This window comes from Cornus florida, unplaced genomic scaffold, assembly GCF_030987335.1.
Source record: "Cornus florida cultivar Cherokee Brave unplaced genomic scaffold, ASM3098733v1 CherokeeBrave_3.0.0_Hap2_Chr08, whole genome shotgun sequence".
NCBI lineage: Eukaryota > Viridiplantae > Streptophyta > Magnoliopsida > Cornales > Cornaceae > Cornus > Cornus florida.
In genome coordinates, this window is record NW_026775578.1 from 97,996,856 (window position 1) to 98,013,878 (window position 17,023).

Below are 17,023 nucleotides of genomic sequence, written 5' to 3' on the forward strand. Positions count from 1 at the left end.
GAGTTAAAGTTTTAATGTACATACTGGTCCAAATTTTACAAACTTTACACATGAAGTTTACAAGCCTTTGTTTACATCACCAACTATTACAAACCTGAAGTCAAGATGTACACATAGCAAACCATACAAAACTCATCTACTTCTAGGCATGTGAGTCAAACAAGCATGTGATTAGGAAGCATCAAGTCCCAAGCTTGCAATCATCTCTCTAGCCTATACCATGGGCAGAATCTGGGAGGGGAAAATCTAGGGGTGAGCTAACACAGCTCAGTGGGAAATAACAGTATTTTAAATTCTATATATCCCTAATATGCAAGACAAAAGCAGACCAAGTCAGCATATAAGATAACAATTTAAACAGAAAACTGTAACTCAAGGTAATATCTCAACAAACCTATAGGACTCCTTCCCAGAGTATTTTATTTAACCTGTAATGTATAAATCCTTTAGGGACTTGCACCCAGGGGCTGTATCCCCTATTATCGTATAATTTTTTTTGGGGAATCTAACCCAGCAGCCGTACCCCCTATTAACAAATAATAACCTTTTGGCATTGACGAGGCCGCTTGTATACGCCAAAATAATGTAGTGAATGTGCGGTTCAAGAAAAGCCTTTTAGGTCATGTTTAAATTTATAAAAACCACTACCACCACTACTATTAACGTAGCAAGAGTGAGTAGGGATCGTCCCAAGGGATTATACGTGTTGGAATTTAACTTCGACTCTAGTGGATCACAAGATTGCAAAAGAGAGATTGATTGTTTACTCTAGAAAACAATTAATTAAAACGCAATTAAATTAAGCTAAAGTGAGATAGGGATTTAAGAGATGAGAAGTGAGGTCTTGGGGTGCATTAGAATCGCCACCAAACTTGTTCACCAAACCACACACTTTCAACTAATTGGGGAAAACATTCTTGTAATCTAGAGGTGACTACCAATTGCAATATTAAGCATGGACCATCAAATTCATGTATGAATTGTCTACCTAACCGACAAATAAACTAAGTGTAGCACAACCCATCAATTCTAAGCGTGACCCATCAAACTAGTCACAATTATAGCACACATTAATCTAGAAAATCATGGAATTTGCAACAATAAGTCATGGAATATCAAATCAAGTAAAGATTGTCTACCTACTTACAAGCATGAATTAAATTGTAGAACAACCCATCAAGCATAAGTATAATTCATCAAATTAATTGACAAACCCATCTAATAAAAATCATGTCTAGCCATCACTAGATTCTCAATCAACCACACATAGACATGTAATTAATATAGAAAACTAGTGTAGAGATCAATTCCCAAATAATCACACATAAGACAACATGTAATCAAATAGAGAATCAATAGGAAGAATTAAACCATATGAATCATGTGAGACATAATTCCCAATTTAATCACACATAGACATGTAAATAAACTAGAGAATTAATAGGAAAAATTAAACCATAGAAATTATAGAAATAATCCAAGATTCATTTTATTCACAAGGCTATAGCACTAATCACAAGATAAATTCTCCAAAAAGTATGAAAGAGATAGAGGTTTAGATTACAAACTTGGGGCTTATCTAAGCCCCAAGGAGAAGTCTAGCCAATCATGGAAGAGGTGGATGTGATCTTGGAACCCTCAAGGGCAATCCCCAAACGTGGCTCCATCTTCTTCCCCCTTTTTTTTGTTGAATTCTAGAGAGAGAGTGTGTAGATCTTGAGATGTGTTCTTGGAGCCTCCACTCTTCTCTTTTCTTCTACCCCTAATCTTTAACTTTTTTAGAGAGAAAAAATAAAATTACAATGTAAAAATAAAATGATAAAAGCTCCTCTACAAAAATGGTTCAATTCCCTTTAAATATAAGGTCCTTTTCTTTGTCACTAAGTTAGAAATACAGCCCCAGAAATATCTAATCCCGCAACTATGTGGTAGGTGGAGTTCGGGCGCTCGAGAATAAGACAGCTCGCTACCAGCACATTTTCGATCGATCCAAAATATTTTCGATCAATCAGAGTTCGATCGATCCAACTTTTCTTCGATCGATCAGAGTTCGATCGATCTCACTTTTCTCCGATCGATCTCACTTGGCAGTTTTTCAGCATCAGCCTCCTTTTGCTCCAGATCAGCCTCCTTTTGCTCCAGATTCTCACCAAGACTTACTTGGACTCCAAAAAGGCCTTAAGAAACCATTTTTAGCCCGTTTTAACATTATTGACCTGAAATAGACAAAAATATGAAATTACCCTCGCTTAGGTGCTAAAATGCGTCACATTTGAGCACTCATTAGGCACTCTCACCCAGGGGCCATGCCCTCTATTGACGTATAATGATTTGTCATGACAATACAACCTGTCTTCACTTGAATTAGGCAATCGACCATGAACGTCCACTTCGACCATTACTTGCATCCACTTAGAGAATTTTTAGCAAACCTTAGAAATCACCACTTTGTTGTAGCAATGACTAGGCAGCCCTCTAATCTTCATCCAAATGGGTATAGTACGAGCACGTCCCTCTCCAAATGAACATTCTTGGCACGTGTTTGACAATAACTGGCCAACCTTCAAAAGTATGAGCCCACTGAAGAATTTGATCACACACAAACTCATTTTGGAATTTAACTAGAAATAATCCATCCGTAATGAGATAACTTTCGCAACTTGGTTCCATTGCTTGTTAATGAAGTTTTTAAGGAAGGGGAAGAAACCTTTCTTCCCCAACGCATAACCAATAACGGAATGTCTCCAGTACTCAACGTCTGCTGCCACATCATCATCTGTAACTATGATCTTCTCCACATGACGACTCTTCTCTGTGAAAGATAGATTCACAAAGGAACTCTTGGTAGAAACCTAGAAGAAGTTCCTCCATGCAGCGGATGGTGGAGAGGTAATCTGGCCATTAGACCCCTTAGGCTTTTGCTGGGCGGAGGCATTACCCTCCTCCATGTTGAAAGCACTCTTCCTTTACACTACACGGCTACAGTAGCCTAAGGATTACGTATGAAACCCTAGTAATGGCTAGCACCATGCATATGCCCTAACCCTAACTTCTCTGCAAAAACCCTAACCCTAGTAATAAAAGAAAAGAAGTTCCCTTTATAATGTGAATTTATCACTCTCTATAACCCGCCACATGATATATCTAGGGATTCTATCATGGGCTTTTTATCTAGGGATCATCTTCTTTTGCATTGCCTCGTGGTTCATGATTGTTGGGCCTATCTTTGGCCTGTTCAGTATTCAGTGGATCATGCCACATTCTTCAAGAGGTTTGATTGACGCTCAGAGAGGGTGTCGTGTGGGTTCCCAAGCCCATGACTTTTTGAGGAGGGCACCATTTTGTGTGTGTTGGTGTCTGTGGAAGGAGCGGAATAGAAGATCCTTCAACGGAGAGGAGTCTGCTAATGGGGTTGTAAAGTTTGCCATTGTTAGCTCTATGTTTTGTTGGGTTATGGGGAGAAATTGTAATTCTACAGTGGAGTTAGTTTACTTTTTGGGCTATTTGGGGCCTTAGGAGTTCTTTTGGTTTTGGCCTTATGTTTCTTTTGGGATGCGCTCCCCTCTTGAGCGCTTTTCTAATATTTCTATACTAATAAAAAAAAGATTTTGAATCACCCCCTTATTTTTATATTTCTAAAATTACATTTGTACTACTTGTTGGGTACTTTCTTAACGGTAATTAATCTTATTTTATAATTTGTTAGCTAGATATGCTATAATCTTCTACATTCTAAGCCTCAGTAGAATTACCATCTAGTCCTTAAGCCCTTCTTATTTTCATCTTCTTCAATGCATTTTTAGTCGTCACACCCTAATACTACATTTTTTTTAATATATATAAAAAAAATAAATAAATAAAATAAAAAAAGAGCCCTTATCTTCTTAAGGTTACCATTTTATGCTAATCTAAGCTTTATATATGATAATCATTTAACAACTTCTTAAAGTAATTATTTCACCATTTTCTACACAATTTTAAGCCTCAATAGAATTGCCATCCAGTCCTTACGCCGTTCTTATTTTCATCTTCTTCAATGTATTTTATTACGACAAATGCAGCAAACCCAAGCAACAATCATGAAACATGACAAAAAATAAACATGCCAAACACAAAGAACACAAAGATTTACATGGTTCGGCAAAGCCTACGTCCACGGTGAAGATCCGGCAAAAGGTTTCACCATGCGAAAACTTGGAGATTACAAGTTTCAGTCCCCAAAACCCTTGCTTTCGCTTTCACTCTCACTCTCACTATTTTTTATGTGATTTTCAGTGTCTCTTAATGTCCCACACTCCCACTACAAACCCTAAATGCCCTTGTATATCGGGTTACAAGAGAGTACTAAATAGGATCCACGTCGTGCAAGCAAAAACGGGTCAAAAGTTTTCCTCGGGGCCGTTGCTCCTGAACCCCCGAGCTTTGGTGGGATTGGGGCCACACAAAGCTCAATCAACAGGGTCATCGGGTCGTGCACGGGTCGCAACGTGACCCTGAACCAAATTCGGGCCAGAACATAACAATTTTAATACCTCACACCTTAATCCTACATAAAAAAGGTTATTTTCTCTTATATCCTTAAGGTTACGATGTTCTGATGAATCTAAGCTTTTTATATATGATAATCATTTAACAACTTTTGAAAGTAATTATTTCACCAAAATTTTTTTTTGACAAGTAAAGATATATTAGAGAGCGTTCAAAAGGGGAACACATCCCAAAAGATATACATGGGCCGAAGCCAAGGAAGAGGTCCTAAGGACGGAAAGAACCCAAAAAAATCAACGATTTCCTCTATAGATATACAATTTCTCCTCATCACCCAACTAAAAAGAGAGCTAATAATAACATATTTCAAGGCCCCAATGGAAGATTCCTCCCCTTCAAAAGATCTTCTATTCCGCTCTTTCCAAATGCACCACCAAACGCAAAGAGGGGTCGCCCTCCAAAAGTCACAGGTGTGGCCCCAACGCTACATCACCTCCACACATCAATCAACTCCCTCACAGACCGAGGCATAACCCAAAGGACGCCGGACAAACCAAAAATAAGGCACCAACAATCGTAAGCCACGGGACAATGCAAAAGAAGGTGGTGATCCACGGACTCTCCATCCTTTTTACATAAACAACACCAATTAATTATAATATGTCTTCTCTTTCTGAGATTGTCCAAGGTCAGAATCTTGCCCCAAACTGCCGTCCACACAAAATGCCACTCTGAGAGGAGCCTTATATTGATATGCATGGTTGATTATGATTTTTCAGTCAATATAGGGGATGGGTTTTCTAGGCTTTTTGTTCTGTTTCTAACTTTTGTTCTTGTCTTCTTGGTTTACATTTTCTTTAGTTTTGATCTAGTCAATTGTTACTAGGTATTAGACTATTTAATTTAAGTTCAGTGTTTAATTTCATATAATGAAAATTTGTTTATTCCTTCCTTTAGTACAATGCAGATATTTTTTATAGACAAAAAAAGAGGTGTCAAGTTAGGTCTTTCGCAATTCTAATTGAGTTGATGTTGGATAGTTGTCATGAGAGCTCTACCTTTTCAGCTACATTCTCTTAGATATATGAATGAATTTATCCCAAGATGTATGTAGTTATATTTGGAATATTACTTTTATACATTTTTTATTTTTATTTTTGTTTTAGGCTTATTCTTGCAATATTATAAGATATTATTGTTTAATAAATTAGTTCGAATTATTTTCTACTAGTCTGGTAGAATCTTATGATTCTTATTGGGAGAAAATATAGGGATTTGATCTGTATTGGGAGTATCTTTAGGGATTGGATTTGATCTGATCTTAATTTGATTTTATATGATATTATTTTCATCATGTGCCTATTGGAGGCATAGGATCAGTGATTTGATTTACTTTCCACTTATATAATACTCAGTCTATAATATAAATTAGGAGTATGGCTAATGAGAATTTGTAGAGCCTTTTACATTCAAGTTGGTATCAGAGCCAAGAACACGACACTCTATCCACTGCTTAATCTCTACGTCATCTTCTCTTAGTTCATCCTCTCCTCTTTTTGTGCTCTTTTAATTTTTCAGTCACCAACCACTAAACCACACCCAAGCAAACCAAACCCCTTCGGGGGTATTTCTTCTTCCCTCCATCACTTCATGTGGTAGAGGGGTCTCTCTCTAAACCAATGACCGGCTCGGTCGTTATGTGCTGTTGACGAATCGTCCAGCCTCTTTTCATTCTCTGTCGACTTCCACAAGGTTAGTACATGTTATTGACGAATTGTCCGGCCGAGTTTCACTCTTGCAGACAGAGTTGCTCACTTGGAAGAGTTCTCCAACCCTTGTGACTTGCAAACAACAGTATTTATAATCTGCAATTCGGTAAGAATCTACGATTTGATTCTATATCATCACAATCTGAGAAATGGAATCTGTTCAAACTAAGGATAACGCATCCTATGGGCATAGTTCCCAAGCCCAAAGGATTACTACAATTTTATTAAACGGGAAAAATTTCCCGTCTTGGTTGAGATCAGTGAGACTTTATTTAGGGAGTCAGGGTAAAAGTGGATATTTATTGGGCACTATTAAAAAACCAGCACTTGCTGAACCCACGTTTACACAATGGGACATTGATAATTGTACCATTCTTGGGTGGTTATTCAATTCTACGGAGCGGTGTATTTATAATATGTTTATGTATCACGAAACTGTGTACTTATGGACTGCTCTCACTAAGACTTATGCTCATGCTCGTAATGAAGCCCGGATCTATGAGTTACATCGAGATATCTCTCGAGCTACCCAAGACGATTTGAAGTTGTTAGTTGCAGATTACTTTGCCTTCAGTCACGTTGGGAGGAACTTGCTCACTGTGAGTCCCTTAGTGATATCTCGGCAGAGGCTACAGGGATTATTAAGGTTAGACACAAGCGCCATCAGATTTATCAGTTTCTTATGGGACTCCGTCCAGAATTTGAGGCCCTTCGTGCTCAAATTCTGAATACTACACCTCTACCCTCACTTTTCGAGGCTTTTGCTATTATTGATGGGGATGATTGTCGACGTCAGGTTACACCTTCGATGGCTCCTGCTACACTTCCTGCATCTGACACTGATCAGATGGCATTAGTCGCTTCTTCTAGACCATCTGGTACTCACAGCCGTGGCTGTGGCAGTAACCGTGGACAGTGGAGTTCTACTATATGTGCACACTGTGGAAAAACTGGTCATGCTAGGTGTAAGTGCTCAGCTCTACCCACATCTCAGACCTAGCAGCACTACAACTTCTACTGCTGCTATTGTCGAGTCCCTTGGTGCCCATGAGCCACCTGCTCCTCCGCCTAGATGTATTGATATGCATCAATTGCATACACAAATTGGGTCTATTATCCGAGATCATTTATCACAGGCATCTCTCCCTTCAGCTACATCTGCTGCAGCTCACTTATGTATTATCCCTTCAGCTACATCAACTGCAGTTCACTTAGGTACCCCATCTGCATTCCATACCTCTCAGTCTGGTATTGTTCCTCCAACTTGGGTCATAGATTCTGGTGCTTCCGATCACATGACTGGTGAGTCTCGATATTTTTCGGATATGGAAGCGTCCTCCGGGCGGGTACACCTTGCTGATGATTCTTTTACACCGATCATTAGTAAGGGTACTGTCCCTTTATCTCCTGATTTATCTTTGAAGTCTGTTCTTCATACGCCTAACCTTTCCCTTAACTATTATCTGTAAGCCGCTTAACTTGTTCCTTGGCCTGCTTAGTGACTTTCTTTCCTGATCACTCTGTTTTTCAGGACCTAGCTACGAAGAAGATTTTTGGCAGGGGGTATGAGAGGGACGGACTGTACATCTTTGGGACATCTCCAATTCTTGCACATGCTTCCATATTACCGGACTATGGAAGGCATTCTTTTACGAACCAAACTCTTGATTTATGGCATGCTCGTCTAGGACATGCTAATTTTCAGCATTTATTATCTTTGTTCCTGAACAACTTGTAGAACCCATCAGTTTTGGTGCGTTGTGTGTGAGCTTTCTAAACACTCACGCACCTCTTATATTTCATGCATGCATTGTAGTCCTTGTTTATTTGATCTTATTCATTATGATGTATGGGGACATTCCCCTGTTCCTTCTTACTCTGGTCATAAATATTATGTGACGTTTATTGACGATTACTCTCGTTGTACTTGGGTTTATTTACTTAAGTCACGTTCTAAAGTATTGTCTACATTTATTTCTTTCTTACAAACGATTAAAACCCAGTTTAATACTATTGTTAAAACCATCCGGCCAAATAATGGGAGGGAATATATCTCTAATAATTTGTTAGATAAATTAAGCGGCCAACAAGGCGCTGTAAGCAGACGAATCTGGAAGGTCTCCAGACTCGGCATGAAGCCGAGGTGTCGAATCCATAGGAGAGGAAGGTCTCCAGACTCGTTGAATCCGATTTCATCCCTTAACATAGTCAATGTTAAGTCCATAATCTAAGCTTATTATCTTGGACTAACTGATTTACTTTTTTTCAAAAAACACCATAAATGTTACCTACTTTTCACTGCAAAGCAGTGCCAATATTGTATACTTTGCCCATAAATTAAAGCATCCAGAAGCAAATGCAATGCATCAATGAAGGGAACACCCTATAATTTACTCAAATATTTTTAGGATTTGCGTTCATATAGTCTTGACAAAGGTTTTTCACTCGTGGTCAAAGTTAACGAATGCAATCCTCTCTTTTTCTAGTGAAGGCTATCAAACGCATTGCTTAATGAACTTTATAATAAGCCAAAGATATATATTTATATTAAGACGGTCATTTTTCAGCTGGAGATTAAATTGACAATTCTATAGCATTATATTATGTACATTAGTTTATTTTTGCCCATGAAGTGGTGAGTTAGAAGTATGTTTTTCAATTTGATGAAATATGAAATTACTAAATTTTTTTTAGATCTGATTCTTTGCCATATAGGTTCAGCTGGGAATGTAGTTGCCATTTTGTTTTTTTTCCCTAAATAGTTGCCATTTTGTTTTCATTTACCATGTAAAATTAGCATATCTTACCAGCAACATTTTCTTGCTGTCTTTTCACAGCAAACTCCAACTATGAGCTTGGAAGAGGTGACAAGATTGGTGGTTGGCAACCACAACCAGTTCCTACCCTCAAAGATGTTTGTATTGTTCATATAGCAAGTGGTGGATATCACTCTCTTGCTTTAACGGGTACGACTGCAGACTCTTATGACTTAAACCATGACTATATGTGTGTGTAGATATATATATCTTTTCCTTGTAGGGTATTGGTTTGTATGATACCTGTTATATAATTTCAGATGAAGGTAAAGTACTTTCGTGGGGTCATGGTGGACATGGTCAGTTGGGTCATTCTTCTACTAAAAATGAGAAAATTCCTGTAATAATTGAGGCTTTAGCTGATGAGACGATCATCTCTATTGCCTGTGGGGGTTCATCGTCAGCAGCTATAACTGGTAAGATGAATTGAGTCATTATGTTTAGTGATGGTGTATTGGTTAATTCTTCAAAGAATTGGTTTTTCATTTTCTTTGGGGTGCATGTGTAACACAAGCGCATCATATCTTCTAATCCTGTATTTTACGAAGTCGTGAAAGCATGTCCATGTCTTCCCTTGTGACTGATGCAGAGATGCAGAGGATATTCAGATATGGATTGAACTTTATGCATTGTTCATAACCTGGAAAATATTCTCTTCCGTAAAAAACCTAAAGAGTAAATCTAGAGACATGTTTTAAGAGACTACTACAGGTCAATAATTTGGACCCTGCCTAATTTTTGCTTATGGTACATGTCCTCTTTATCTTTGGCCATGGGAATCCGGTCCCTTATTGTAGTGTGTGGACATTGTGTACTCTGAGTCATTGCATCTCACGTAATATGTTATTTCCCTGCATTTATTTTATTGATTTTTGCAGTGTAAAAATTGACAGTGACTTGTCAAAAGATACATAAAAAATAAATTACTAAAGAGTTATTTCTTGCAATGGACAGATAAAGGGAAGTTGTACATGTGGGGATATGCCAGGGATTCACAATTAGGGGTTCCTGGGCTGCCAGTGGTACAACTGTCTCCCGTTGAAGTTAATTTTCTGATGGACGACGATGGATTGGGGACCCACAACGTGCTGTCTGTAGCGATTGGTGCATCTCATGCTCTGTGCTTGGTTTCAAGGTTAGGTAGCTAGAGAGTAGTTTGCCTTTCATGACATAGTGCATCCATTGGAGATCTATTTAAATTGTTTCTCTCTGGCTTTTCTAAGCCTTCCAAATTACGCATGCTTCTGCTTTGGACTGCTTCTTGCCAATATTGCAGTTACGAGGATCAGGAAAATTGAACAAATGAAATCGTTACGGGTCACAAGTGATACCCTTGAAATTCCATCTCGTTCACGTGTATGGTAATGGTGAAAGAGTGGTTGCACAATCCTAAAAAGATGAACGTGCAAGACAGATGCAGTGAGGTCCCCTTCTCATATTCTCCTGCTGATGGACCTTTGTTGTTAAAATGTTTGAATTGTTCTCATATGAGTTGGACCGTTGTGGAAGAAAGGTTTTGTGGAACTTGAGATCCATCCAAGATATGTATTAGAACCGTTCTAGAAATGACACGATTTGCAGCAAATGTACTTCTAATTGTTAATTTGGACCTTTGACTATGCTCTTTGGGGGATCTGTATAATGTCTGTACTTTGCTATAAATATAATTATGAACCGATTCCTTTGTGCCCCTCGAGGGATGAAAAAAATGAATGGAAGGGAGAGGAAAATGGATAGTTGGGACATCCCTCCGGAGGGTCCATGAATATTGTCTTCTTCACTATTTGTTTGGTTGGATAGAAAAATAATGTGTGGGGAGGAGTGCTGGCGGCGGTCTGCCACTGTTGCATCACACTCCCTACATGGGGAGGAGTACTGTGTATTGGTTGAAAAACAATTTGACCTTTTAAAAGTTGCTCTTGATTCAAATGCAAAGTAGACATCAAGTTTTAAAAAATCACACAAATGCGACTCTCAAAGCTCGTTTGCTCCCTTCATTGTCCCCCCAAGGCCAAAAAAAAAAAGAAAAAAAAAAGAACATATAGTAAAAAGGCAAGAGAATATGGAAGAGCAAAACACAAGATAATACAGAGAATTTTAATCTCTCAAAATTTGTCCTGTTAAACGTCAGGAGAAAATAAAATAAAATAAAATAAAATCCTCAAATCAACCTTCAACTAGCCACACAATCTGAATTTACACTTAAATGTTTGCAAACACTAAAGTAAATGAACAATTAAAAAATATTTTACAAACTCTGAATTTAAATACAATCTGAATGAACGATTAAATGCACTTTTAATTAAAAAATCAACAAGGCCTATGTAAAGCAGAAAACAACTAAAAGGAATAAAGACATCCCAAACTAACATAAAACAAATATAAGCTTTAGAATAGTAGGGAGCAAAAGTTATACAACTGTCAACCAACTTCTAACCCCCAAAACAAAAAAATAGGATCAGCGAAGAAGTCCCAATTCCAAAACATCATGTACATTTAATAACTTTAACGCAAACCAAGAAGAAAAGAAGAAAGTTAACAAACCAATCAATAAGGAATGTAAAAAGAATTATAATTAATAGTTGGCAAAAGGGCAAAAAAAAACTTCTAAACTATACAATTGTTGTATAATGCTGCCCGAATTATTTTTGAGAGTAAGTTACCCCCCTCAACTATTAAAAGTAAGTAAAATACTCCCTTTAAGGCGATCAGAGACAACTTTCCAACCGGCAAACTGATACAATTATTAATTTACCCTCAGTTATTAATTTATTATAAAAAATATAAAATTCATGAATGTGAAATACTAATAATGCCCTCATATTTTTATTTTATTTTTCATTGAATGTTGTAGAATCGTATGGACGGCGGCGATTGAGCCGCCAGTAGCTGCAACATGACTTAACAATTTCCTCTGCTCTTTTTTTAGCCGAATCTTTTTATCATCTTCAATTGCCCAAGGAGAGAAGGAATATGGTTCAAGCTTTAATATCCTAGTGCCTTTTCGAAACTTTTCAATATTTTCAGCAACTTCAGAGTCTGATATTGCAATTGCATATTTGGATGGTGTACCACTTCGCTCAAATTCTGTGTTGGGAGGGGGTTCGTTGGGAGGGGATTCGGTTACTCTTTCATGTACGGGAAATGTCACACCAAGGATTGTCGAGACTGATACTTGAGTTATGATTAAAGGGATTTAGGAATTTGTATGAAAAATATTATTATTTTACATTTCAGTCACCACAACAAACTTAAGCAGATCACCTGTTTTCAAATTTTTGTTAATGTTTTTTTGTCTTTGTGCTTTCTTGGTATGCCTACGATAGCAAGGTTATCTCTTACTTCTTGTGTATGGCTACGATACCAAACTTTGTCTTTTACTATTTTCTGCCTAAGGCCTTCCTCTTTGTACTCAATTTTTATGTATTATTAAAACTGCTTAATGAGATAATCTAATTATACAAATCAAATTTCTAACGTCTTCCCTGCTTCTAAATCTTCTTAGATTTAGCATCTTCCCTGCTTTGGTCTTCTTAGATTTAATTTGTTGGTAATATTTAATGTCTTCCCTGCTTCTAAGTCTTCTTAGATCACGTAAAATTACTTTTCTCTAATGGGCTAAGAGTCCTTGTCAGTTCACCACCAAGTCTTCGAAGAATTTTTTTTATGTAACTTGCAAAGAGGCAACATCCAAAGAGCAAGACAAAAAAATCTTCCAAGAGCCTTTTATCACTGAAGCAAGGGAAAACTAGTACAAGGGAGAGGTGAATAAGGAGGAAAAACTTTTAATAGTATAACCTAAATTTGAATCTATTAAGTATAACATCTAAATTAAGAGATAACAGAAGGTTTGAATAAAAAAGCTTCTATTCAGACTTAAATTACTAAAAAGCAAATGGGCTACAATGCCTTTTGCTGATGCTCATGAAGGAAAAACGGAAACAATTATAAAATTTCTGGATCTTATCCACGTGATTTTTCATCAAATCAAGAAGTATGGAAAAAGAGATCTCATACCTTTTAGACGATTGATTAATAGTCAACACTCTAAGAATAACAGTGAATTGGATTGCTCTTCCTTTAGCCTTGAACACCATTAAAGCTTCACTTCTATATCCCCGAAATACACAATTTTATGGAAACCCTATATTTCTCACTCTCAATTATTCTGTATCCTGTAGGTTTGTGCGTGAATAATTGAATGATCAACCTGGGATATATATCACGTATATAGATGGGGCTAGAGATGAGGATCAAAAGGGATTCTTATCCTAGCTCCAATTGGATAGAGATAGAGTTCCTATTAAATTAATTACAATAATCACCACAATAGTATTGTAATTGCATTATAGGATTCAGAAATTACAACTAGGCTCTCTCCTACTAAACAATTACATATAAACCCCTCCACTACCGAATATCCATAAGTAGCCTCAAGGAAAATAAATATTGTCCTACCTAAGGCATACTTAGTTCTTATATTCCTTGAGTAACCAATTTAATCCTTGTGATCACTGAATTAAATTCTTTTATAAAAAAGATTTTTCAAAATAAATAATAGAAAAATAATTTAGTAAACATTTTACTAAAATGCCTTGGCCAGGTTCTAGTGGTCAAACTTATAAAATTGCATGAAGGGGATATTCTAACTCTTATAATGAGTGTGGATTCGATGTTGAGCATTTGTATTCCCAGAGCTCCAACATTAGCCACCCAAGATACCGTGGTATTGACCTTAAAAGATCTCACACATTGGTAAGTCAAAGTGAGTAGTATTGAAACTTGAGTTCACTAAATCCCTTAGGATTTAGAGCTTATGAATTTAGTAGATAAGAAACACACCAAAATAATAACAGTACATTGTATGATGCGATCTTATGGTGATCCAACTCCAAGCACACTAACACACTGCCTAGAGTCAACTATCCCAATGGTCGAGACAAACCATAATATCTTATAGAGGTCAAGTGTGTTATAGTCTTACAGATAAAAGTGCCCAATTTCTATCACTGATTGCGAACAATGCCAAGGTGCAAGAAACCGGTAAGCCCAAATCTCCTACGTGTAAATCTCATTTACACACTTAAGTCACCTATAATGCAACTTGAGGGCAATAATGCATTTCATGCAAATATATGTAAAGCCCAATGCATGAATATCACATTTATTAATAAAATATCAAATTAATAATAAATAATTGGCTTATAGGGCATATTATCCTAACAATCTCCCACTTGCACTCAAAACCAATTACCATTACATCTAACACCCATCCCTTTAATATGAGTCTCAAAAACCATAGTAGGTAGAGTCTTAGTGAAAGGATTTGCAAGGTTATTTGCAAATGCAATCTTATTGACAACAATATCCTGATGCTGAACTATGTCTTTAAAACACCACTACACTTCCATCACTCTTCTTGTATACACAAGGCCCATTCACATTCTAATCATGTTCAAATGATTTGACTACGATCAAAACGAATGTTCTGAGTCACAATCATTCATAACTTTTTCATAAGTATAGAGGGATCTTTGTTCTTCTGGGATCACCTCGTCAGACTTTTCCGAAAACATTAACCTATCAGATGGCCTGATAACCCTCCCACTACGTTAAGGTTCCGATATAATAAAAGATTCTGAACTCGTAGTTTATGATGTCTAATCATCAATAACTGTCATATCCACTCTTGGATTGATTGGTGTATCTATCATCTCCTTTAAAACAACCATACTTCGAGGATGGTGATTCATTATATAATCCTCCTCGAGAAAAGTAGCATTCATGCTAACAAACACTTTTTTCTCCTTAGGATCATAAAATGAATAGCCCTTTGTACCATTTGGGTACCCCACAAATAGACAAACATCTTCTCAAGCTTTCATTTCCACATACATGCAGGACACTCCCACTTACATAAATTTTGTAAACTAGGCTTACACCTCGTATACAAATCCTTGGGAGTGTTTGGAACTACTTTAGATAGAGCCCCAAAAGAATACTGGTAGACTTGAATAACTGATCATTAATCTTACCTTGTCCAGTAAAGTTCTATTCCTTCTTTCTATAATACCATTTTGTTATGGTGTGTCTGGCGTAGAAGTTTGGGATATGATCCCATTTATAGGACCACATACATCCATATGCACCAACTCTAGTATCTCTTTAGCTTTTATGCCTCTTGGCCTTAAAAGGCCTTTCGGTCATTTTACCCACTAAATAGGATTCGCAAACTGGGAATGGTTTAACCAGTAAAAAGCCCAAAGACCCATCCTTTAACAGTCTTTGGATCCTATTTAGAGTAATATGACCTAACCGCATATGCCAAAAATATATAGAGTTATTCGAAGGAATCTTTCCTTTTAATGGTAAGACATTCAATACATCAATTATTTTAGTATCATACAAGGAGTGAGGTGTAGGAATAATTAAATAAAGACCATCCATCAATGTACCATAATAAATAAACTTTTTATTTTTATTTATTAAAACTTCTGAATCAAAAGATATTGAAAACCCAGATTTTAAAAAAATTGAAATAGAAATTAAGTATCTTATACTCTCTAGTACATAAAGATAATTTTTAATAATAAATTCTTATCATTTATTTCAAAATAACTACTCCTACTGATACTGCCGCCACCCTTGCTTGTGAAGCAAGATGAAGATAGATATCTCCCTTTCACTCAGTCTTCTAATTTCCTGGAACCCTACAATAAATTGCAAACATGGTTAGTGGCTCCAGAATCTACAAACCAGGTATCCGTAGATCTAACCACATATTATGTATTAATAATGAGTGATTGAAGCATATCTTCAGAGTGCTTCTTTGCTAGATACACCTGACAATTCCTTTTCCAGTGCCCTTCCTTACCACAATGGAAACAATTTCATTTGATTTTAGCCTTGCCCTTAGCCTTGAAAATCCCAACACTAGTACCAACCTTTTTGGCGACAGTGGAACCTTGCTTCTTATTGTGGTTCTTGCCTTTCGGCTTTCCATTAGAAGAAGAACCCTTTTTTTACTATGTGAACACTCCCTTGACCCTTAAAAATTTCTTTTGCAGCTTTCAAAGCATTCATCAGTTCCGATAAAGAATAAGCCATGCCGTTCATAGAATAATTTAGTTTGAATTGATTGAATGACTCTGGCAATGATTGCAGAATTATATCAACTTGGGTTTCACCATCTATGTCTGCCCCAAGAATCTCCAGTTCATTTAAAACAGAAATCATTTTTAAAAGGTGATCGCCAACTGGAGTTCCTTCCGGCATACGAGCGTTCATAATCTGTTTCATTGCGACTTGTCGTGCCACTCTACTTTGTTCCCCAAACATTTCCTTAAGGTTCAATAAAATGTCACGAGCAGCGACAAAAGATTGATGCTGTTGTTGTAAAACGTTTGACATTATAGCTAAAATATAGCACTTGGCCATTTCATCAGCCTTTTGCCACTTCTCATACATTTCCTTTATCTCATGACTATCATCAGGGCTAGGCATAGGAGGGCACTCTTGAGCACAAAGTTGTACTCCTGTGCAGTAAGCACAATGCGAAGATTTTTCTTCTAGTCAACATAGTTCGGCCCGGTCAATTTGTTGTCCTTAAGTATAGCAGCAAGTGGACTGAAAACATTCAACGTCTGAAATATATATAAACATTCATGCATAAAAAAAGGGTATACATTCAGAAAACAAAAATAAACTTTAGTTTTCATATATTCTCTCCATAGGTCTCTTTAAACCACTAATGAAATGAAAACATCGGTAATCATAATCCCTATAGGTATTCACTCGTTTCTCCTAGGGGGCACTAAGAACATGCCACTACCAAGAGATCATGTCAATACCTTGATTAGATGGAAACAATTTCCACCATATCCCACTGTCTAGGCATCTTATGCCAAATGAAATATGGCAGCCGATTTATCTTTGGCCTCTAAGAGAAAA

General features: G+C 37.0%; 2 protein-coding genes across 3 annotated transcripts in view; one reads left to right on the forward strand and one right to left on the reverse strand.

Annotated features, from left to right (window-relative positions):
- The window catches only part of LOC132268303 (RCC1 domain-containing protein RUG3, mitochondrial), a 45,458-nt gene extending 34,347 nt beyond the window's left edge, over positions 1-11,111 (forward strand). Inside the window, exons 4-7 of one of the 2 annotated variants that reach the window (XM_059769137.1) lie at positions 9,095-9,223; positions 9,334-9,489; positions 10,028-10,208; positions 10,350-11,111. In XM_059769137.1, the coding sequence (XP_059625120.1) occupies positions 9,095-9,223; positions 9,334-9,489; positions 10,028-10,208; positions 10,350-10,371 (488 nt within the window). In that variant the 3' untranslated portion in view covers positions 10,372-11,111. The remainder of the gene's footprint in view (positions 1-9,094; positions 9,224-9,333; positions 9,490-10,027; positions 10,209-10,349) is intronic. The other variant, XM_059769138.1, reaches the window with a different exon arrangement.
- A 4,964-nt stretch (positions 11,112-16,075) lies between these two features.
- On the reverse strand, positions 16,076-16,576 carry LOC132270605 (uncharacterized). The gene has a single exon (XM_059771778.1). The coding sequence runs from the start codon at positions 16,574-16,576 to the stop codon at positions 16,076-16,078; it is 501 nt and encodes a 166-aa protein (XP_059627761.1).
- Positions 16,577-17,023: the final 447 nt, after the last annotated feature.

Coding starts and splice junctions, on each gene's coding strand:
- LOC132270605 (XM_059771778.1), bottom strand. CDS start 16,576: ATGCCTAGCCCTGATGATAGTCATGAGATAAAGGAAATGTATGAGAAG.